Genomic DNA, 23,954 nt, shown 5'->3' with positions numbered 1-23,954 from the left:
ACTCTCACGAAGTGTATAGCGCGTATTTAAAGGAAACTTGCTTTGCAAGGTCATAGTTGAGCTACTAGCACTACTCTTCGTCAACTAGCACGCAAATCTGAATAGACGTCATCTTTCAGATGTGCAAACACGCCTCCCGAATTTTGTTTATTTAGCACAACTCCTTCTTTGTGTTGGGATTTAATTTTCCGCCGGTATATTTTGCAGGAGCCGGCCCCGTGGTGTAGGAGGTAGCGTACCTGCCTCTTACCCGGAGGCCCCGGGTTCGATTCCCGGCCCGGTCAGGGATTTTTACCTGGACCTGAGGGCTGGTTCGAGGTCCACTCAGCCTACGTGATTAGAATTGAGGAGCATTCTGACGGTGAGATAGCGGCCCCGGTCTAGAAAGCCAAGAATAACGGCAGAGAGGATTCGTCGTGCTGACCACACGGCACCTCGTAATCTGCAGACTTCGGGCTGAGCAGCAGTCGCCTGGTAGATCAAGGCCCTTCAAGGGCTGTAGTGCCATGTGTTTTTTTTTTTAATTTTGCAGGATGAAGCATTTTTATCAGAACTTATTTCATCGCTTCCTCTCTTGTAACATTATTTTACTGTACTCTGACACACAACAAAGGATAAGAATGATGTTGAAAGAATAGACTAATGAAAGCATGAGTGGATTGTTGTATTACTGAATTCGTATGAGGCCTTTCAGCTGAACTAGTCTCCTTACTCCTTAAGTTTCCTTTTCTGACTTATTATTTGGGGTATTATGGAATAAGGGAAAATAAATGTTATAACCCTCGAATCACAGTTACGCCCCTGGAGATCGTTCACCTTCTCTGCGCTCTGCTTCATGAAACTTTGCTATAACTTCATGGCCCACTCAGCTGTTCTGCCGTGACCTTAAGTAATCTACGCTCCTGTCTATTGCGTTCACGCTTCCGTGCATTACGTCAACCTGTCCTCTGGGTTGTCTTGCTTCATTTCTTGGACCAACAGGGTCTTAACTTGCTATTTAGGCCTATATAATGTGCCTTTTTTATATGTTCTGTTTTATTCCAGCACTCGGTTGTCAAATGCTTATTGAAAATTAGTTTTCTTGTTAGCCCTTAATCTTTCTCAGCATTCCTATGATCCATATTCCCCATTTTTATACACCAAGTCGATACACCGACTTCCTATCTCGCCCCTATCAGAGTACGTCGTTACAAAACCAGTTGGGAAACGAACTGGAAGATTCTGAACTAAACGCCATACACCAGCACTTCAGCCAACGTGCTGGGCTGATGACTCAATATACCTTAAGAAAGTGATTGTTAATGCTGTATGACAGTTTATGCTGAGTTCATCAAACTCAACGATTAGGGCAGAGAAATAATTTTCACGTGAATGGAATGTTTCTTTTTGAATGTTAAGTATCGTTTTCACGTATGCCTGGCCGAGTTCCTTGGACGTTAGAACGCTTGGTTCCTGACCTTGTTCGATCGCCGTTCAATCCAGTACTATTTGAAAGCACTCTAAGGCGCTAGCGTCGTGTCGGCAGATTTACTGGCACATAAAATGAACGTATGCGGGACAAGTTTCTGGTACATCGATATCTCTGAAAACCGTAAAAGTAGTTATTGGGACGTATCAAATATAATATTGTAAATTACTTTAAATTTAAACATGCCGGGCTGAGTGGCTCAGACGGTTAAGGCGCTGGCCTTCTAACCCCAACTTGGCAGGTTCGATCCTAGCTCAGTCCGGTGGTATTTGAAGGTGCTCAAATACGACAGCCCCGTGTCGGTAGATTTACTGGCACGTAAAAGAACTCCTGTGGGACTAAATTCCGGCACCTCGGCGTATCCGAAGACCTTAAAAATTAGTTAGTGGGACGTAAAGCAAATAACATTATTATTATTATTATTATTATTATTATTATTATTATTATTATTATTAAATTTAAACATATTTTTACGTCCTTATATTGAAGAATGGTGATGAATATGGAATTTTCACGACCGCATTGTAATCGAAACAGACTTTCAACACGTACTACATGTACGTAACACGACCTAATACGTTGAAAGTCTGTTTCGATTACAATGCGGTCGTGAAAATTCCATATTCATTGACATGCCCCACAACGGGCGACTTAAACGCACTCTACAGTGTGCTAGCAGCAGTGCCAGACCTGTAGCTCAGATCCTTTCAAACAGAACGAAGATGGCCTAGGCCACCATAGCTCAATTGGCAGTGCAACCGACGCGAAATCGAGAGGTTGTGGGTTCGGATCCCACTGGTGTCCGGCTGGCCATTTTTGTTCTGTACTTAACATCACTTCAACAGGTACTACAAGTACGTAACACGACCTAATACGTTAAAAGTCTGTTTCGAAGAATGGTGAGTCCTCCAAATACAACATTAGCACATCACCGTGTGGCATTCTCTGACAACCAACATTCTACCAAATATATTATTGGAAATGCGAAAATAAATTTAATTCTTGTCCGCCTCTGTGGTATAGCGGTTAGTGTGATTAGTTGCCACCCCCTGAGGCCCGGGTTCGATTCCCGGCTTTGCCACGAAAATTTGAAAAGTGGTACGAGGGCTGGAACGGGGTTCACTCAGCCTTGGGAGGTCAACTGAGTAGAGGTGGGTGTGATTCCCACCTCAGCCATGCTGAAAGTGGTTTACCGTGGTTTCCCACTTCTCCTCCAGGCAAGTGCAGGGATGGTAGCTATATTAAGGCCACGGCCGATTCCTGCCCTCTTCCTTGTCTATCCCTTCCAATCTTCACATCACTCCGCCCTCCCACAAGGCCTCTGTTCAGCATAGCAGGTGAGGCCGCCTTGGGCGAGGTACTGGTCATCCTACCTAGTTGTATCCCCAAACCCAATGTCTCACGCTCCAGGACACTGCCCTTGGGTGTGGTACAGGTGGAATCCCACGCTGTGTTGGAGGGATAAACCAACTCTGGAAGGCAAGCAGATTGAAAAGAGGAGAAGAAGAAGAAGAAGAAGAAGAAGAAGAAGCAGAAGCAGAAATTCCATTCATAAGAAGATGTAATACTTTCAAGCTACAGTGCATCTATTGTCAACTATTCGTCATAATTTTGGTGATATCGACGGTACAGTATTTCTACGCCCATTCCTCCATGAGTTTTAGATTGAAATAAATAATCATTTTTCTGTTAAAAAAGAAACAAGAACAGTGCATTCATCTCTTTAACTGAAACTCGACGCTATTTGCTGCCTCTCTGTGCACATGACGGACTGGCAGTGGGGAGATGAATAAAACAACAATAAGTCATGCTGGGAGTGTTCTACGACAATCGTATCCGCACTGTCGGCACACATGCTTTCATTTCCTTTCACATTTCCGAAATCAATCGTTCTTTGCTTTTCTGCTCTATTTCACTTGAAACCCGTCTGGTCTGTTTACAGTAACACTACTGAAGTCAAGATCACAATTTCGTGGAGTTTCGAAGCTCCTGTACTTACCTGAGTAAACAGGGACTGCACGAGAGAGGTAATGGAAGTCGGGATGGCTAAGAAAAAATGTTCTAGAGAGTGAAGTATGTATGTGTGTGGCTGTGAGCTTGCATTCAAGAGATGGTGAGTTCGAACCCCATTGTCACCAGCCAATAAGATAATTTTTCTTCCCTTCACATTTTTGCACCAAACTAATGCCGGACCTGTACCTTGATTACGGCCAAGGCCGCAACTTTTACAGTCTAATATTTTTCCCATCCCAACATCGCCGGAAACCTTTATCAGTTAGTGCAGCTTTAAATAGATAGTAAATGGCCGTGCAGTTAGGGGCGCGCGGCTGTGAGCGTGCACCTGGGAGTTAGTGGGTTCGAACCCCAATGTCGGCAGACCTGAGGATGGTTTTCCGTTCTTTCCCATTTTCACACCAGTCAAATACTGGGGATGTACCTTAATTAAGGCCACGGCCGCTTCCTTCTCACTCCTGGGCCTTTCCTATCTCATCGTCACAATAAGATCTATCTGTGTCGGTGAGACATAAAAGATATAAAAACAGATTGCAAACATTAAGGCCTACTCATCTAGGATGTTGTACAAAAATAACCTTTAATCCCTTGAAGATATCCATATTCTTATTTTTATATACTGAAATTAGTATTAAGGCCTCGTGAAATCATTTTGCTACACTGTAACGTGGGATTGTTATTAACTGAGATATTGAGGCCAGGCTTGCTTTTTAAATGGAACCTATGGTATAGTAATTTCTGACTTTAGCATAAACGATCGTATCTTCATGAGTTTAGGCATGCAATTAATTCGTACGTTGGACAATTACTTTTTGAAATATCAGAAACACTTGAACTTGCATTTCTACTGGCTGAGATCTGACACTGATCTTGCGTAACCGGAAACCTTCGATGTGTTAATGCGACGTTAATCAGTAGCAAAACAGAAAAAGAATGATTCATGTTTTAAAGGGAATAAAATAATAGTTTTGGTTGGTGTCATCGCAGCATGTGCTGTAATATAATGAAACCACTTCCGTCTGTGTCATCATCTCACGAGAAAAACTGTAAATTGCTGTTGATGGGCAACATTTCAAGCACATTATACAATAGACACATTAGTGTGAGTTTCACTAATCAGATACCGTAGGTCATACGGCGACGATGGGATAGGACAGGCCTAGGACATGCGAAGGAAGCAACCGTAGGGACCAGCTTCAACAATGCCTGGTGTGTAAGTTGGACAACACGTAGAACCAATTTCAGGGCTGCCGACAGCGAGGTTTGACCCTACTACCTCCTGAATGCAAGCTAACAACAACGAAACCCGAATCGTGAAATCAGCTTGCTTGGTGGTTCACTAATAGAGGAGTTACTTTCCAAACATATTCCAGTTCATTTATAGGGCCTACCTATTGTTTTTTGTGACAGTCAACTAACGATCGACGGTGAGCACAGAATCAGCGTAATGACTTTATCGGATGGAGGAAATATGTTGTCTAGAGCATCTCTAAATGCAAAATGCCCGCTAGTGTCGTAACTAACAAACAGATTGTACTGTATCATGTTCCCGTGCCCAGACCACTTCGATCATTGCCAATGAAGTCTAATTCGGACGTTAATTTGCTTTTCTAAAATGTGCTGGATATTTTGGCTTTGTTATTTTCATTCTTCACTTGACGTCTACGGTATTCTCGAAACAGAGACAATAAAACTTTAGTTACGTTCTTTTGTAACAACATATTTATCTGATTTATTTTAAAAACATAAACCACCGACCGAGTTGGCGGTGTGGTTAGGGCTGCGCTGCTGTGAGTTTGCGTTCGGGAGATAGTTGGTTCGAACCTCATTGTTGGGAGCCCTGAAGATGGTTTTCCGTGGTTTCCCATATTCCCACCAGGCAAATGCTGGGGCTGTACCTTAGTTAAGGCCACGGCCGCTTTCTTATCACTTCTAGCTCGTTCCTCTCTCATCGTCGCCATAAGAGCTATCTGTGTCGGTGCGACCTAAAGCAATTGTAAATAAAAGGAAACATAAACTTCTTTATCTAGTCTTTAGTTCACCTGTCATATACACGTTGCAAATCCAAGGGATACATCACATTGTATTTACCAGACATGCTTGCACGAAATGTACAGAACCAATTGTGTGCCTAGGATTACACCGAGGAAAGAATATACGCCCGCGAACTTTGTCTGATACGGCAAGACCGGTGACTCGTCTTAGCCACTAGAAATGCAAATCTATGTTTTATTGATATTTCAAAATTTAACAGTCCCATATATGAATTAATTGCATATCAGAACTTGTAGATTACGAACTGTAATGCTAGTGTCAGGAATTATCAGTTCCTTTTTAAGAAAAGAAGTTGGTGTCAGTTTCTTCGTTATTAAAAATTCCACGGAAAAACGTAACACAACTTTACGAGGCCCCTTAATGCCATTTAAGAATATGAATACGGAATATCGATATCTTATACGGATTTGTCATTATTTCAGTGTAACATCTTCGGTGAATAGACTTTTTGTTACCTACTGAGACTGGAAATATGTGAAAGTAGGGGATTCCCAACTATGTAGTGTTTTCATTTGTGAACTGAAGATAGAACTGAAGATTATGTAATCTTCTATATATTAAGGCTTCCTAGAACTTTTAAAGAAATAGCAAAATTTACCTATTAAAAATACTTGGTATTTTTTTGGCCACTTACATTCAATGCTAAGGACAATACAGTCATCACTCGAGTACTAGACGCTTTGAGCCTGCCTAATAAAGTACTTAAGTTATGCACTCTCTTTTATTTGGAGAACTGTGTGAGATGCAATACAAGTGACGTAGGTTTAGAATGAAAGTGATCCCTTCAAGATCTTAGGGGTTTCATGAAAGGACAAAAGTAAATGAGATGTGACAATTTTTCCTTCCAGTGTGATATTTGGCAATCCATCAGGCACGTAATGCAAGTCTTTCCTTTTCACTATCCGGTAAATCACTTCAAGAAATTCTCGGCAACCGACATTTAAAAATTTGAAAATAGAAATAAATAAATAAAAATTAAAATGATACGAGTATTAATGCAAATTGTATTAAAATGCTGAAATAGCTATAATCTCATTTACCCAGTTGTAAGTGAAAATAATGAACAACAGGGAAATCATAAACCCCCGCCCGTCTACATATTTTAAAGTATTAATATCATACTCCTGCTATCTTTTTACATTGAAATTTAGTAACTTATACGTATTTCCATTAACGTAGACCTGCAAGCTCGCAGGATTCCCCGTGCCATCCGAACGTCATTGACAGTGACAGTCCGAGCAAGGAAATCCGTCGAAAGTTGGAGACCTGGCGGCGGAATATTTCGTTATATCGCTGATTACGTTTTAAAGATCAAACTAGACTAAATATATTCGCCGAGCAGAAAAATAGTGTTCTCGCCCTCTAAATGTGTATGGAGATTGTATGTGTGTTCATGAAGCATATTTCAGATTACATATTTAATCTCACAGAGTCCACGTCTGAGACAGAATATTGCCAGACATGGAAGAAAATGCTTGGAGTAGACAGCCTGGTTTAAAAATATGTCTACTCTTTACAGGTAAACTTATTTGTCACTATTGCAGAGTTCTTTCTACTGGAGTGATAATAATAATAATAATAATAATAATAATAATAATAATAATAATAATAATAATAATAATAATAAAAATAATCGTATGGCCTGAGCTACCACGAGCGGACATTTTAATTTGATGCCATCTGGCTGTCTGCTCGTCAGTTTTGACGTTCAATTTTGCTCTAAGCCTACTTAGATGGCATAGTTAACAGAATTTCTCTTGGGCGTCTCTAGCCGAGATTTTAATGCATTTTGTTGGTTATACACCACATGTGTCACCAAACATCTTTTACATGGCGACTTCGTACGACAAGGAGTGAGACATGGACCTTTTCCCGCCCTTCAAAAATCCAATCACATCTACGTGGTCTGAAAACGCCGTCTTATGATCGGGAAGCCGACTCTGTACCAATGACCCACAGAGGTTGCTGGAGAGGTGTGTAAAATTAACAACATAAGGAACTGCCACAAACCGAAATTCAGAAAATAATTATCGGTACTGTTTCTTAAGTAGGTATTTACTTTAAATTATGGTATTTCATAAATTCAGGTAATAGTTAAAATTAGGTGTTTAAGGCCGTTTGTACCAACTTATATTGATATGAATATTATCACATTCATGGCAGATGCCGCCCACACTCGTCGGAGGGTCTGCCTTACAAGGGCTGCACTCAGCTAGTAATAGCCACACGAAATTATTATTATTACATTATAGTTTGTTACACACAGCAAATCTGTTAGCCGTGCTGTTCTGTTTCGTGGATGTTAAAGGAAATATTACTTCTATACATACAATCTGTACATGAATACTACAGTATCTGAATTAATTCACAAATATCTCTCAATAAATCCGTTATTTATCTCCGAAAATTAGGATATTTTATTTCTAAGTTACTAAGAATTATTACGGCCTTCACTTTGTCCAAAGATAATGCGTGTAAAAAGGTTGTATTTACTACTAAAACAGAAAAGAAACCAAGGAGAAAGCATGTCTCAAGCATGCTACCATTTAAGAAAATAATTGGCATTTTTTTCTAGCAAGTAAATAAGACCTGTCCAGCTCTTTGGCTGAATGGACTACGTCGCGGCCTTCGGTCCAGGGTGACTCGTGTTCGATTCACGGGTTCATCGGATATTTCAACCGCGTTGGTTTTATTCATCTGACTAGGGGACTGGGTATTTGTGTTTGTACCAACACACGCCTCTTCATACACTCCCTACACTCCACACAACCAACCGAAAAAGGAACACTCAGAAGTGCGTGTATCAAGAAGGGCATACGATCGCAAAGCAAGGCCTAGTCCACACGAGCGGCATAGCTCGTACCCCCGAGTCCAGCAGGGTTTGGGAAACGTGGCGGAAGGAGACCTCTCATTATATCGACTGGCGTACACATGTCCATCTGCCCTCAACTACTATTTCTGCAGTTAATTTCTGTAGCAATGAAATGGGTCCTAAACAAATATCCTATATTGATGACGACTGCTGCTACTGTTCCAACAATAAAAGTTCGATTTTCAAATAAAGAGTACGTCATTATACCGTTCCTCCAATTCCTCAAATTTTTACACCTATACATTTGACATCCTTATTGTTGTTTAGTTTTAAAATATATCAGCTTCGTATAGCGTACAAAAAATTAGGTGAACAGCTTATTGTCTGCTTTAGAAGCAAAGTGTACTTTCAGTCGCCTCGCTACTAATTACTTTATCGCCAAGAGCAGAATGCCTTGTATTGCACATGTTCAACCCCAGAATGAAATACAATACTGTATAGGGAACTTTGATATTGGTTTCAGATCCGCCCCTTGTATCGCTGCAGCTCGGCAGCACACTTAACCCAGATGACATCAAGGAGGGTGACGATGTTTACTTCGAGTGCAATATTGAGGCAAATCCCAAGGAGAAGAAGATCACATGGCTGCACAATGTAAGTACACATTCCTTTCTATATTGATCTACCTTGGATTGTAAAATTTTACTCGTAACATGCCAAGTTATTTATGTTAGAAAGTCAAACAGTTTTCTCTGATGACTTCTGAAAACGTGCATTGAACGTAAAGCGGCCGGATTTCAGGGATAATACAGACGCACCGTATATTTCCCTCGAACAGTAGTTCTCCTGATCTAACAACACCAAGTTGTATAGCTGCGGTTGGGGCCGAATACTTCTCGGAAAAAAGAATATGGGTTCATAATCGCAGATTTGATCCTAGCTAAGGTGGGTGGGTTCTGAAATAAGGGAAACTCATAAGCGTATCAAGCCATTAATTTCGATATATAACAGAACTCCGTGATTACGGTAGATACCCGGAAAAATATAATGTCCACATGTCTACATACCTGTTCCATATTTCTCTACTACAGTAAATCGCTACGATATGGTGACTTGCTATGGAGAATGAAGCGTTGATATTAATTTACAAATGGCTCAGAGTGTGTTAAATTAGACGATACGAATTACAGTGCAAGATAACTGGCACCAAAATATGAATAATAATAATAATAATAATAATAATAATAATAATAATAATATAATAATAATAATAATAATAATAATAATAATAATAATAATAATAATAATAATAATCTCGTGTGGGGATTTACCGGTTACCTCCATCGGGCGCGTCCCATTGGAATTGGGGAAGCTCGCTGGCTCTGCCGCCAGCAGAGTCAGAGGGTAGTAGGGAAATAAAATACCACCGTGAAAAAAACTGGTCCCTTGCCAGGGTTACGGCGAAGACTGGTAAATGACCAGAAGCCAGAAAACATCATGAGGCAACCTCTAGGGCTAACAACCCTAGTTGTAAAATGATGGGTACCCGTCCAAAGCAAAGTCAAGTCAAAAAGCATGATGGCACAACATTTCAAGAAACATACCCCAGGGGGTAAATCTTCGGATAAATCCCTCGTCGTGAACGCTACGGCGCACGAGTCTCGTTCGGATTCTGGGGGAGACTCGACATCATGCAAGAGACGAGTCGGAGCTTCTCGGTGTACCCCGAAGAGTCAAAAAACTCAGGCCAAAATCTAAAACCTTTCTAGCAACTTTCAACATAAATTCACTTACACAAACTGGCAAGCTGAAAACCCTCACCAAAGCTCTTCACGAAAATCAGATATCCATAATGGCCCTACAGGAAACAAGGTACCCAGATGAAGAGATTGTTGAATCCGAAGGCTACCGACTTTCAAGAGCAAAGCGCAAAGAGGAATCCTCAATGGAGCTGTGATGCTAGGAACCGCGTTTGCTGTTGGAACCAAGATCCTTAAATCAGTTGCAAATTTCGAACCTGTGAATGACAGATTGTCTATACTCACAATTAAATGCGCGAACAAAACCTACGCCCTAGTTAACGCACATGCTCCTACAAACGATAAGAGCAAGTCTGATCCAGACGAAGTTGATAATTTTTGGGAGCTACTGGATGAAAAATTAAGCAAAATCCCCAAACACCATGTCAAGCTTCTTTTGGGTGACTTCAATGCCCAACTAGGTCGTGAACAGAAGTACAAGAAAGTTATAGGAAATTACCCTGCTCACAAAAGAACCAATCCCAACGGCAAAAGACTGGTGTCCATTTGCGAAAATCACAACCTGCAGGTCATGTCGACCCACTTTCGCCATCTACCCAGAAAGCAAATGACTTGGCGTTCTCCCGTCCAAGCTCTCGGAGAGTTCCAAATTGATCATGTTCCAATCTCTAGGAGAAACAGCCCTGAGATTATGAATGTCAAGGTAAAGAAAGGCATCAATGTGGCCTCAGATCATTATATATCTCTTACCAAATTCAAACCAATTCCCGCTAACACAAGGAAGACAACCAAACAGATCACACGCTTCGACAATGATAAACTTCGGCAAAGGGTCGAGGAGTTCCAGGAGAAGGCTAGACCAAATGACTGTGACTTTAACAACGCCAAAAGTCTCCTTGTTGAGGCCGCCAAAGACGTTTCAGAAATCAAGAGAAGCAAAAAGCATGCCTGGTGGAATGGTACCTGCGAATCAGTCCTCCAAGAAAGACTCAATGCGTGGAAACAGTACTACTCTACGAAATCAGAAAATGATTGGGAAACCTACAAAACCCAACGTACACAAGCAGCTAGGGTGTTCAGAACTGAGAAACGTTAATACGAAAAATCTCTCATTGAAAAGATAGAACAAAACTTTAGGAAGAATGAAAGCAGAGAGTACTACAGAGCCTTCAAACGCAAACTCACTAGCTATAAACCACCATCTCTATGCTTTGAGCAAAAGGACGGCTCACTGGCGACGTCAAATGAAGAAAATTGCAGCATTCTGGCAGACTACTTCAAGAATTTACTTAATTGCTCTAAACCGCAAAGCCCCATTGAAACCAAGGAACCCTTACTCAGGTACCCAGATTCCAGACCACCCGACAGAGATGAAATCAAGCGCCACATTGCCCGTCTCAAAAATAACAAAGCGCCGGGGGAAGACTCAGTAGTAGCAGAACTATGGAAATATGCCTCAGAGGAATCACTTGATATCTTGCAAAAGCAAATAGAAGAAATTTGGAACAAGGAGACCCTACCCGAAGATTGGAAAATAGCTTTGATCCATCCATTACACAAAAAAGGCAGCATGAAGAACATCAACAACTACAGAGGAATATCTTTGATACCCGTGACTTACAAAATTATATCACTTGCCATCCTGGAGCGTTTGGAAGCACAAGTCAAACATCAAATAGGTGAATACCAAGGAGGGTTCAGAAAAGGTCGCTCAACAGCTGAACAGATCCAAAATCTCAAAACGATCATCCGATATTGTACACTAAGGTCCAAGGAGTATGTGTCTGTCTTTGTAGACTTTAAGAAAGCGTACGACTCCATTGACCGGGAAGTCCTGCTAAACATCTTAAATGAATTTGGAGTTGATTTGAAGCTTCTGTCATTAATTAGAGCCACCCTGACTGATACAAAATCCAGGGTGAAGTTCCACGGATGTCCCTCGCATTCCTTTGACATCAAAACAGGAGTCCGACAAGGTGATGGGCTATCCCCGATACTCTTCAACTGTGTTCTTGAAAAGATCATCAGAACCTGGCGGGTGAGATTACAGGAAACCAACTACAGTCCCTTGAGAATAGGAACCAAATCTAAGGGGATCGCAACAGACTGCTTAGCATTTGCCGATGATATTGCTGTTCTCTCAAACGACATAGAAACCGCTAGAGTTCAAGTTGAAATTTTAAAGGAAATTGCCGAACAAACTGGTTTGCAGATATCGTTTGAGAAAACGGAAGTAATGACTAGCATCAAAGAGGCTCCACCAAAACTCCATACGAAATACGGGGACATCACCCGAGTAGACAAATTCAAATACCTGGGTGAGATAATCATGAAAAATGGACTGGACAAAGAAGCACTTCAGGAGCGAGTACGCAAACTGGAAATAGCCTACCAAACATCCCGCACAATCTACAACAAAAAATGCCTTTCGCAAAACACCAAGATACGTCACTATGAAACAGTTCTGAAGCCAGTAGTTCTATATGCAGCCGAAACCCTGTCTCTAAATGCCAACAAAGGACTCCTTGAAGAACTGGAGAAAAGAGAACGCAAAATTGTGAGAGGAATCTTGGGATCAAAGTTCAGTGTCAAATGCAACAAGACTTAACGTGTTCCTTGATGGCCCCAGCGAATTATATATAATAACAATTATAATAATAATAATAATAATATATAATTACGTAAGCTGCTTTACACTGGCATTTTATTCTGAAATTTAGGCTACCTATGTGACGATTTCGGTGATGGCATCGATCATTGTTTCAACAGGAAGATCATCTGGGATATTTAAACATCCTGTTTAATTGTCACAGTGGCAAGTACTATGAGCAATGTATGTCCTAAAACAATGGGTGCTGAGTCAGCATTTTCCCACGAGGTCATTGAGCCCTACTTGTTTAGTAAGGCTATGTCGATTCTGGAATGAGGTCATTGACCCATAAATGAGCAGTAAGGCGATGTAGGTTCTAGACCATTGAATGCGGAATAACGCCATGACCTTGCGTACGAGAGCAAGCCTAACCTCACAGAGTCCATTGGGGTTGCCTAATTGTCAGGGAATGGTTTGAGGCGCTTTTCAACCCATAGGTGAAATTATGACGTCGTACACTTACGTACGAGTGCAATGCTAACCTCACTGGCCAACCTGGAGGTGAGGTTATGACGTCATGACCTTACGTACGACGGCAATGCCCATCTCACGGGCCACTTTGGAGGAGCTTAATCAAACGGGCCCCACTTGGAGGAGCCGGATCGATCAGGGGGCCATGGAGGAGCCAAGAATCGGTTAGGTGACCTGCATATGAGGTTAAGACATCATTATGGCATGTTAACCAAACTTTGCGCACGAACGCTAACCTAACCTCACACACACAGGCTGCCCATGGAGAAGTCCAATCGGTTAGGTGACTGGTAGTTGCGGTTATGACGTGTTAACCTAACCTCGCTACGAGGAACGCAAACCTAACCTCAGACGGGTTCCCCTTGGAGAAGCCGAACTAGTGAGGTGACTTGTAGCTGTGGTTAACACGTGTGTTAACCTAACGTTGGCCAGGAACGGTAACCTAACCCCACACAGGCTCTTTGTCGTCTCCCTCTTGAAGTAGTGACGGAGTTGTGACGTAATAAGCCCGGTCGATTTAAAAATGCTTGCTTATCTTTACACAACCGAACGCTCAAGCCATCTCCTGAGAGAACTGTGACTTCACAGCGTGACAAATGACTATCTGATCCCGCTACAGATATATCACTGCGCTTTCGCGGCGACTTCGTGAGTTACTGTAACAAATGACTATTAGATCCCTCTAAAGACATAAACAAGAGGGAATAGCTAGTGCAGTAGTGGCTAAGTTTCGCCTTGTAAGATATTGCTCTTTTTGTTGTGTCTGTTCTGGGTTAACCTGTAAGCAAATTCAAATTTTCTAATTATTGCCCTATTCGCATCTTTATCCAATCCGTTAGGTTCTATCCATTCCCCTAGATATTTACATATATGACCTCTTTTTACAGTTGCATGCTTCACTTCTAAGTGTCTCTCCCCATGATGTCCATATTCGATGTATTCCGTCTTCTTATATGTGACTATGAGATCCGTTTCTTCAGCGATCTCATGTAGAGTATTCACTATTATTTGGGCATTTACTCGTTTGTGAGCTAAGAGGGCAAGATGATCTGCAAAAGCCAAACACTTAATTTCTAACTTCTGTCCTTTCCTCCCTAAATGTATTCCCCTTATTCCTTTCACTTCCAAGGCTTTTTCCAATGTTCTGATGATTTTTTTCTAGAACAATGTTAAAGAGAATTGGTGAAAGGCAGTCCCCTCGTCTTATTCCCGTTTCTGTTTCAAATGGTTCAGAAATTTCACAGATGAATTTGACTTTTGAGGAAGTTTTGGCCAGGCTTTGTTTTATTAACATTCTCATTTTCCTGTCAATTTCGAATTACTCTAGGTCGTTAAAGAGAATGCCTGTCAATTGAATCATACGCTTTCTTAAAATCCACAAATATTAGCACGGTGTTCTGGCTTCTCAAAGCTCTTATTTTGAGAATGCTCCTCAGGCTAAATATTTGTTCTGCGCATTATCTTCCTTTCCGAAAACCAGCTTGGTACTCACCAATGAGATGGTCTGCTTGTTTCTCAACTCTTCTCATTAGTACTTTAGAGAGTATCTTATATGTTATTGGGAGTAAAGAGATGCCTCTCTAGTTATTGATGTTCGTCCGGAGACCTTTATTGTGAAGTGTGTGTATAAGAGTACACTTCCAATCATTGGGGATCTTTTCATCTCTCCAGATTTCTCCTATGACTAAGGCGATTGCTTTTTATCCAGTTTCTCTTCCGAAATTTCACATTTCTGCAATACTTCCATCTTCACCTAGTGCTTTGTTGCTTTTAAGCGCTGTTTTCTTCCTCTCTTCCATGAAATTTTCCCATCTCTCCTCGGTTGTGTTGGAATGCCACCTACTCCATCCGTGTAGTCTTCTGTCCAAAGCTACATCACACTTTTCATTCCACCATCTGTGTTTTCGTTTACTCGCTGGATTCCCCAAACCTTGGGCTACTTTAAACATTGACTTTTTGATCTCTTCCTAGTTGTTCATATTCAGCTTCGACAATTTTTCACAATACATCTCTTTGATTTGTTTCAGAGTATCTGTGTCAATTCTAAGCTTCCTCCTGGTTCTTTGTTTGGGTATGTTTATTTCGAATCTTACTTTAATCTCCAAGAGGTAGTGGTCCGAATCTAAGTTTAACTTTTTTCTTACCTTGACGTTCAAGATTTCCCTTCGGTTTCTGGTCGTAATAGCAACATGGTCGATCTGAAACTCCCCCAGCAACGTTTTAGGAGATGCCCATGTTTTCTTCTTGCTCGGGAGTACCGAGAAGTGTGCAGACATGAGTTTCAAATTAAAATGTCTGCAGAAGCTGATTAATCTTTCGCCATTTCTGTTCGTTCTGTTATGTGCTGGGTAGTCCCCACATTTTTTCGGTACCTTCTTCCTTTACCTATGTGAGCACTGAAATCACCAACCAAAATTTTCACATGGTGTTGTGGAATTTTGGACGTTGTGTCTTCAAGAATTTCCAAAACGTCATGTACCTTCTCCGGATTTTTCTTGCTATCGTTATTTATCGGCGCATGTGCATTGATAATCGTGTATGCTTTATTGCCGGATCTAAGGGACAGAAACGAGATCCTCTCTGCTGGTGAGGTGAAATTGATGATGGACTCCCTAATGTCACTTTTAAGCATAAAGACCGTACCTAGGATCGTTATATTTGCGTTGATTTTATTACCGGTTTTCCTTTGTAAATTATATAACCACTAGATTCCATGTGATTTTCAGCATGATATCTTGTCTCTTGAAGTGCAAGTATAAAAATATCTCTTTCTCTCAAAACATCAGTAAGTTGTTTCAATTTTCCAACTTTGAGGAGCGTGTTGATGTTCCGTGTTCCGTACAGGTGTTTTTGCTTGGTTCGTGTATTTCTTAAGGAGGTTATGGGAAGCTCCGGCTCTTCCCTGCATGACGGTCCAGGCTCTCCAGAATCCAAAGGCTTGGTTGCACCGCTCACGGCGGTGGGGATTTGCGTTTCCGGCTGCCCCCTGGAGTAGTCTTTCCTGAAGGTGTTTCCATCATGCCTTACGTTGAAGTTAGTTGGTAGAGTAGGCATTGCCTGCTCCTCCGAATTAAAACCGAGATTGTAAGCCCCAGAGTTTTGTTCTTCCGCCCTCTAATACCATTGGGAATTAGGATTTGGCACTATGTCCCTGTTTCGGCACACTGTGTCGGTGCACAATTGTGTTCCGCTGTTCCGGAACACCGAATGCCAATTCTTCCGAAACATTCTCAAGCGAGGCCGCGATAGTGAACCGCTATCCCGTCCGCAGCGCCACTATTCATCGCCCTTCGTCTACTAACTGACTGTCGATACCGGCTGTGTACCGCTACGTCCTGAAGTGTTCCGTGTTCCGTGTTCTGTCATATCCTCTTTGTTCTGTGAGTTCCGTTGCACCGACAACTGGCCTGTGAATATCGTCATGTGTTTATTTTGTTTAAAACCGTTTTAAGAGTGTTTTCATTGAAGCGTAGTAATATGACTGTACGAAAGACGGTTAAACTTTGAATAATGTCGCACCGGAGTCCTGTTTAGGCCTTATTATTACCAGAATAAAACCGGACAGAGTGAAATGCAATTTGCGTTCTTCCATTTGGTCTTCAAAGGGATCTCAACCGTCACAATGACAAGATATTTCAAATTTAAACATACCACAATTTTTATTTTCGTTTTCTGTTAGTATAGTTTTATTTTAAATCTCCTGTTCCGCTTGAATATAGTTTTTAATTCTTATCTTCGTGTTTTGCTCGTATGTGTTAATTTTTATTTTCGTATTCCGCTTGTATATTGTGCACGTAAATAGAGAATTGACTAATGTTTCTTCAAGTTTGCGAGTATATTTTTAATTGGTTAAAATAATATTGTGATATTTTTAAACACATCTACTCTCAGTGTAATTGTGAGTGGTGCATTTCAGAGTGAATTAAAACATTCTTATCCTAAAAGCAACATTACCGGGCGGATTGGCCGTGCTGTTAGGAGCTCGCACATGTGAGCTCGCATCCGGGAGGTAGTGGGTTCGAACCCCACTATCGGCAGCCCTGAAGATGGTTTTCCGTGGTTTCCCAGGCAAATGCTGGATCTGTACCTTAATTAAGGTCACGGCCGTTTCCTTCCCATTCCTAGGCCTTTCCTGCCCCATCGTCGCTATAAGACCTATCTGTGTTGGTGCGACGTAAAGCAAGTAGCAAAAAAACAGCATTTAGACACGATTTTTTGGGTACGTACTTCAGAGTTCCGACTGCTTTTTCACGTGCCGTGAAGTTTTATCCTGGCCCTAATTACTCACGATCACTGGCCGATAAATACAACTGGTGAAAATATCCTTGGATTAGTTTCCTTTAAACACATGTAATGTACTGTACTGTACTGTACATATGTACTGTAACAGTGTTATGTGCATTTCATATTGACCGAAAAATCTTATCCTATAAGCAGCCTTAAAATGTGATTATTGGGCGCGAATTTCAGTGTCCCGACTGTTCCTTCACGTTCTGTGCAGCTTTATGTTGAACGTAACTACACACAGCACGTCCGGTACAGCAGAACTTCGCCGCTGACGCGGGGCATGTCATGTTGCCTTACGAAGTTCTCTCTAGTGCGCAGTTACAGTCCCATGTGCCGTGTACTGGCATACTGTACCAAAACACTCCACCTCAAGCTCCTAATGTTCCAGAATAACTGACTGTTCTGGTCTGCCCAACCCTATTGGGAATCTTCCTCTTATGCTTTAGAGACCATTGACCCTCTTCTTTTGCCTCAGTTGACCGTGGGTGTTTATTCGGGCGAACCTTACTCACAGCTGTCCTGCATTTCAACAAGAAACTCCCCTATCAGCCATGGGGACTTGCCGTGTTGGGATTGAGGCCCCTCCATTCCAATATCTTATGTAAGATATGTCCAACCCCTGCTTAGTTCCAGGAGTATGTTTACGTCCGTATCTATGGAGGCAGACGCCTCACATTGCTTGCCTTAAAGATGGCTGACATTATGGGCCGGCTGTTTGATCTAAACAACGCCAAGAATTGAAAGTAGAATTCACATTTTCTTGTGATTTCTATGGTAGCGATAGTAAAGAAACAAAATGGGGGCAACTTAAGGCAGATAGTTTAGTCAATTATATCGAGTGACTCTCTAGATTGTGTTATCTATGGAATAATTGAAGCAATGAATATGATGGCTGACACATACGGCATAAATATTCATAATACATATAAACGAAGAAACACTATGAAACTAGAGTAAATTCAATAGATAACACTACCGCAAACTAGGCACTCAAAATGAAGTCAAAAATACTCCTCCGAAGCCACAAATGAAGCGCAAATCTTCTAATATAGCAGGATATTCGACGCAGCACCATATCACATGATCTCATCCGCTGGGCACGGGATTATTATTATTATTATTATTATTATTATTATTATTATTATTATTATTATTATTATTATTATTGATAAAACTGTTTCCATTCAAACTTCTAAGACTGGATCATTAGATCCTTGACTGATTTAAAGCTGCTTCTCTCATCATTTCATCAACCAGATACTAAATTTACAATCTCACCTAGATAAACAACCTAACAAAGTCCATCCTTAAGAAGAACTTTAATATACTTATCGCCATGATTAACATCTTTTCGGAATTATAGAGCTAATGTAATGTAATGTAATCGTTTGATTGCAAGAAAATTTGAGAACAGATAGTTCCTAGGACCGTATTAGGTATTTTATGTCCCATAAAATCGCACCTTCCGATCTCCCTAGAAATTATTCATTTAATACGTTCTACTTTGAGATTATAATGTTACTCGAGAGAAATATTTAGTTTAGTAAGCAATATATCTTCGTTAGAGGGAATAATTTTCCAATAGTTATAAACTTTTAAAATAAGCGTATGTTCCACAGATACTACGTATGTTAGTTTCATTATCTGCATACACTGAATTACGAAGGCGATTCCCGAGATATTCCTCGTCTGTTCATAATTGTGCCCCAATGTGTTCTTAATTGTCGCGTGATTTGTTAAAGGAAGGTCGCATGCTCCTGTAAGTTGGTCTCTTATTCGTAGAAATACCAAACAATATTTGACCTGTTTTTCAAGTTATAAATCAACAATTCCGATGAGAAAATAATAATATGCTAACATGTACTGCACCCTTGCAGAGCTCCTTCGGTGTAGATTAGATGTCAATGTTGCCTCGGCTGCCCTAAAAAAAAAATATACTTACCGAAGGTGGTGAGGTCCTCTTCTCAGGCGCGATCAGTCCCTGTCGTTGAATCAGGATGCATAGGGATAGTGCATTCGGTAAACTATTGACTACAATAATTTATGACTCAGACTGATTTGAGTTTAAATATGTGTATAAAATTTTATTGATAAATCAAAAAGAGAAAAGTAAATAAATTTTTTAAAATGTAAATATAGACTTGTTAATGTTACATTATTATCATATGAGACTGTACAGCTAGAACTCTCATTAATGACACACATGACTACCTCATTAATCCCTAAAGTATAATATTTGTAATTTTCCATAAAATTTTGTTTTAAATGATGTTTCCCATATTTGTTCATTCAATTATATAATGTCGGTGTAACTCTACATATTTACTAGGATAACGTTGTTTATAAACCAGGTGGATCAATTGAATAACAATATACTCATGAGAACATTTAGTGATGATAATAATAATAATAACCATAATAATAATAATAATAATAATAATAATAATAATAATATTAATATTGATATGAATAAATTTTTGTATAGACAATTCAAGTTATTCATCAAAAAAAACTACGTGCCATCAGTCAAAATAATTATAATAGATAAAATTGTTTTATATAGATATAAAAAAATAAAGTATCGATTAACTAATTAATAAAATTGTTTTGATATCACTGAATTACATTGTAAACCAATTAAAAGAATACAGGAAAGTCTCCACAGTGTATCCCAAATGCATATCTGTAGTTTGGAAAACCAACCTAAAATGTAATACAATAGTAATAATAATAATAATAATAATAATAATAATAATTGAAATAATATGACGATTTTTGCGTAGATCAAAAACTAGAAATGTCCCTACTAATCTCTCAGATATGTGAAATAAGTTTACAAACAAACATACCAAAAGTTACCATAATATAACAATTAATTAATTTTACTAATTTGATTGTACTCAAATTTAATTGATTACATAATTAATTGCCTAACTGATCACTGGAAATCCTTGTCTTGTAACTCACATCCTCCAATATAGTGATATTAATGAATTTACACTGCATCGAAATGATAATACTAATAATATTGTAATAACAATAATAATAATAATAATAATAATAATAATAATAATAATAATAATTGAAACGAGAATAATAATATCACTTAATGAATGTTACTTCTATGTTGGATATCATAAAGAAAAGTCCTAAAGAAATATTATAATCGCCTACCAAAATCCAATACTGTTGTTAACCAAATCGTAGATAAATTGAATAATAAAAAAATATAAAATGTAAATTATTTAATTAATTAATAAATCCACAATTGACTGACACAAGTGATTAATATGGTATTCATCAAGACTCCCTAATTGCTTGTGAATTGCATTGGTAAAATGTTAAATAATAATATTCAATATTAATAATAATAATAATAATAGTTTAACATGACCTGTAATTACGGTACTCTTGATCCACCATCCTGATAAATTATAGTATGTTTACGTCAGTTATCTTAGAACATTCATTTGCCATGAGTAACACCATTTGAATAGAGTCTTACTTAACAGTGCATATTGGATTTTCTTTATCTATAAAACCATATTTGCCATAATTTAATGAAGTACCTAATCCACTGTGTAAAGGCATAACCATGAAATTCTCATAATAGAGTTCACCAATATTAATAATAATAATAATATTTCTCTAACCAAAACTGTTACTGAGTTCCCATAACTTCACTATCTTCCTTCCAGGTGCAATAAACAATAATAGCTTTAACCTGAGAATTCAGTAACTTTAACTCACATAATGGACCTTGGTTGTTGTTGCATACAAAAATCTAAAGCTTTACTTTCGATATATGCGAGTGACCCTTGCTTAGATATCGTAAAATTAATCTAGAAAAGACAAACTCTCCTACTTCAAATAAAACATACACTAACTTATGCTAATATATATACCAAGCGAGATAACGCAGCCAGAATTCCTAACCTAATACCTAAAGTTCCACTAATATATACATATATGAACCTTGTCATCAGCACATACCACACTTTTGGCTTATTTCAGCGTCTCAACATATTTTAATTCGCTGAAATATAGCCATGACCCATTGAAAATGTTACTGTGGTTTCTACAGAATCAAAAATGCATAGACAATGCACAGACAATAAAAGAATGTACCTAAATGATGGCTAATACGAGGCAAATAAAAATAACATGTATATTTAATATTAATAATAATAATAATAATCTGTTAAAACCAATAAAATAGTTCCTACTGGCAAGCATTCATACCAGCCCAGTTGCGTGATCCATGTTACCAACTTAACTTTGAAATATCATTTAAATGCGTACTATAACTTTCTCTGAATAGAACGATATTGTCTCACGGCTAAAGCATTTACATGTATCATCTGGTCCTTCTAACTCATATACCTTTTTTAACTGGCTTATTTATTTCCTCACATTTATTCATTTACGACGTCATCATCATTTCTTATCCTGCACGAATTCTATTACCTCTCAGCTATCATGCTGATACTTATATTTCCATTTTTATTGAGAATATGTTCACCACACTCTTTGTTCCCCATAATTATCTTCAGGTAAATAACCTCATGTGTTACCATATCCTCTCAACTACGGACCTTCAAACATCTCAAATAAATTACCGTTGCTCAATATCGTTCTTATTATTTGACAACATCTTGATTTACATGAACCAAAAATAAATCCTTTTATTTAACATTGTTCACTCAACCGTCTAACCGCGTTACTTGCCATAGCAACCAATATGTTGATGTATCAGTGTTACTGTCGTCCAACAGAATTCTCGACAGTAACTATTGATTATATATATATATATATTTTATATGTTTTATTATCATTAATTGACTTCATCACTCCTCCATTACGGTAACTGTGCTTGCGTCAAACAAATAAAATTCCGCCTAAATGCAATACTGACAATGCTACTGATAATAATAATAAAAGTGCACGTATATGCAAATCACTCATTATAATTGCCTCGAAAGTATAACTTGGTCAATACAGAACAAAATAGTACACGCACGACTAATAATAATAATAATAATAATAATATTTACACTACTCATAAACAGAATGATCCTAAATTTCTGGCTGTGTACTCGGGTTTATAGTTACATCATCGTCACTCGCATACCTATCTAAATAAAGATACCACTACCAAAGGAAAGCTTTAGATTTTAAATCAAACATGAGATTGTGTACTCACATTTGGCACTTCGGGATCGCCAGGACTAAAGGCAGCCATGTTGTCTTACAGATTCATGACCAACATGTTGATATCACTGACCATTCTTGCTGTATCCGGCATTGGCGTATATTACTACTTTCCACTCTCGCTTGACACTTGCACACGTTTATTTCCTACACATAATATTAAACATGATAACTTGTTTTAAAACTAGACATTACACTGTAATACATATATACACACATACGCAGTACTCAGATCTTTTGGAACTTAGGCCGGATTTTTACGTACTCTGCTTAAACACACTGTTGCTTCTCACGTAGCAAAGTCCTTCATCGGCTCAACGGTTTCTTTTGTACAGACCAGCTGAGGGAGAAAGTTTTCACCCCCACACGACCTAAATACTTATAGAAAGGGAGAGTATTTCCTCCGCTCAAATGTTTCAAACATACTACCAACTGCGCTGCAGCAGGCTAATTGTTCTCCACTATATACGGCTTACACATATATTTTAACTGTCTGCGTTGCTCTGCAGGCTACATACTCAAACTGCGTCACCTAAGATGCAATTACCGCATAATTCAAAGTTTCGTCTTCGCCCTACATAGATTGAACACTCGTAAAATCTGTCAATTTAATACTCCACTCACTTGGGTGGTTTTAAGTACCTTAACAACTCAACTACTGTTTATGAAGCATATTTCCACCTCCACTGTAGTAATAAATACATACAATTCTGGGCCTTTGTACTTGAATACGGAGCAAAATTAAGACACGTCTGACCACCACAAGACTCTTGATGATGACTGACTCGTGAGAAGCCACTAGTCGGGGAATATTGGCGCACTAAATCGGCGTAGGGACACTAATTCTTGCCACTAAAAATCCCAACCAAAGGAATGCTGGGTACCTCCCAAACAAAGTTGCCAAAAACATGAAATGCCTTGTACACACAGACTGCATAAATTCTTGTTATTGCCATGATGCACCCTGACTCTAAAATTGTTCGTAATTTCTTTTACAATACAGTAGGCGTTAGTTGGACTATATCTTCTGCCGCGCTGATAAACCACTCTCCACGCTGGCAAAGGGGTTCCCACTGCCGGTGATAACAAACATCTGGATACACAATATTCCAATCCATTTGCCACAAACCAATAAGTTAGTTCAGAATTATTATAATAATTACTGGCATCTCCTCTTGATATAATCTTCCTTAAATATTGACAGGGATTAATTACAAGCCACATATC

General features: G+C 39.3%; 1 protein-coding gene across 1 annotated transcript in view; it reads left to right on the top strand.

Moving 5' to 3' along the window:
* LOC136864162 (uncharacterized) overlaps positions 1-23,954 on the top strand; it is a 1,211,188-nt gene that overhangs the window by 373,111 nt on the left and 814,123 nt on the right. The window contains exon 4 of the mRNA XM_067140810.2: positions 8,872-9,002. Within this exon, the coding sequence (XP_066996911.2) occupies positions 8,872-9,002 (131 nt within the window). The remainder of the gene's footprint in view (positions 1-8,871; positions 9,003-23,954) is intronic.

The sequence above is a fragment of the Anabrus simplex genome, chromosome 2 (assembly GCF_040414725.1).
Source record: "Anabrus simplex isolate iqAnaSimp1 chromosome 2, ASM4041472v1, whole genome shotgun sequence".
Lineage (NCBI taxonomy): Eukaryota > Metazoa > Arthropoda > Insecta > Orthoptera > Tettigoniidae > Anabrus > Anabrus simplex.
This window is presented reverse-complemented; position numbering and strand designations above follow the sequence as displayed.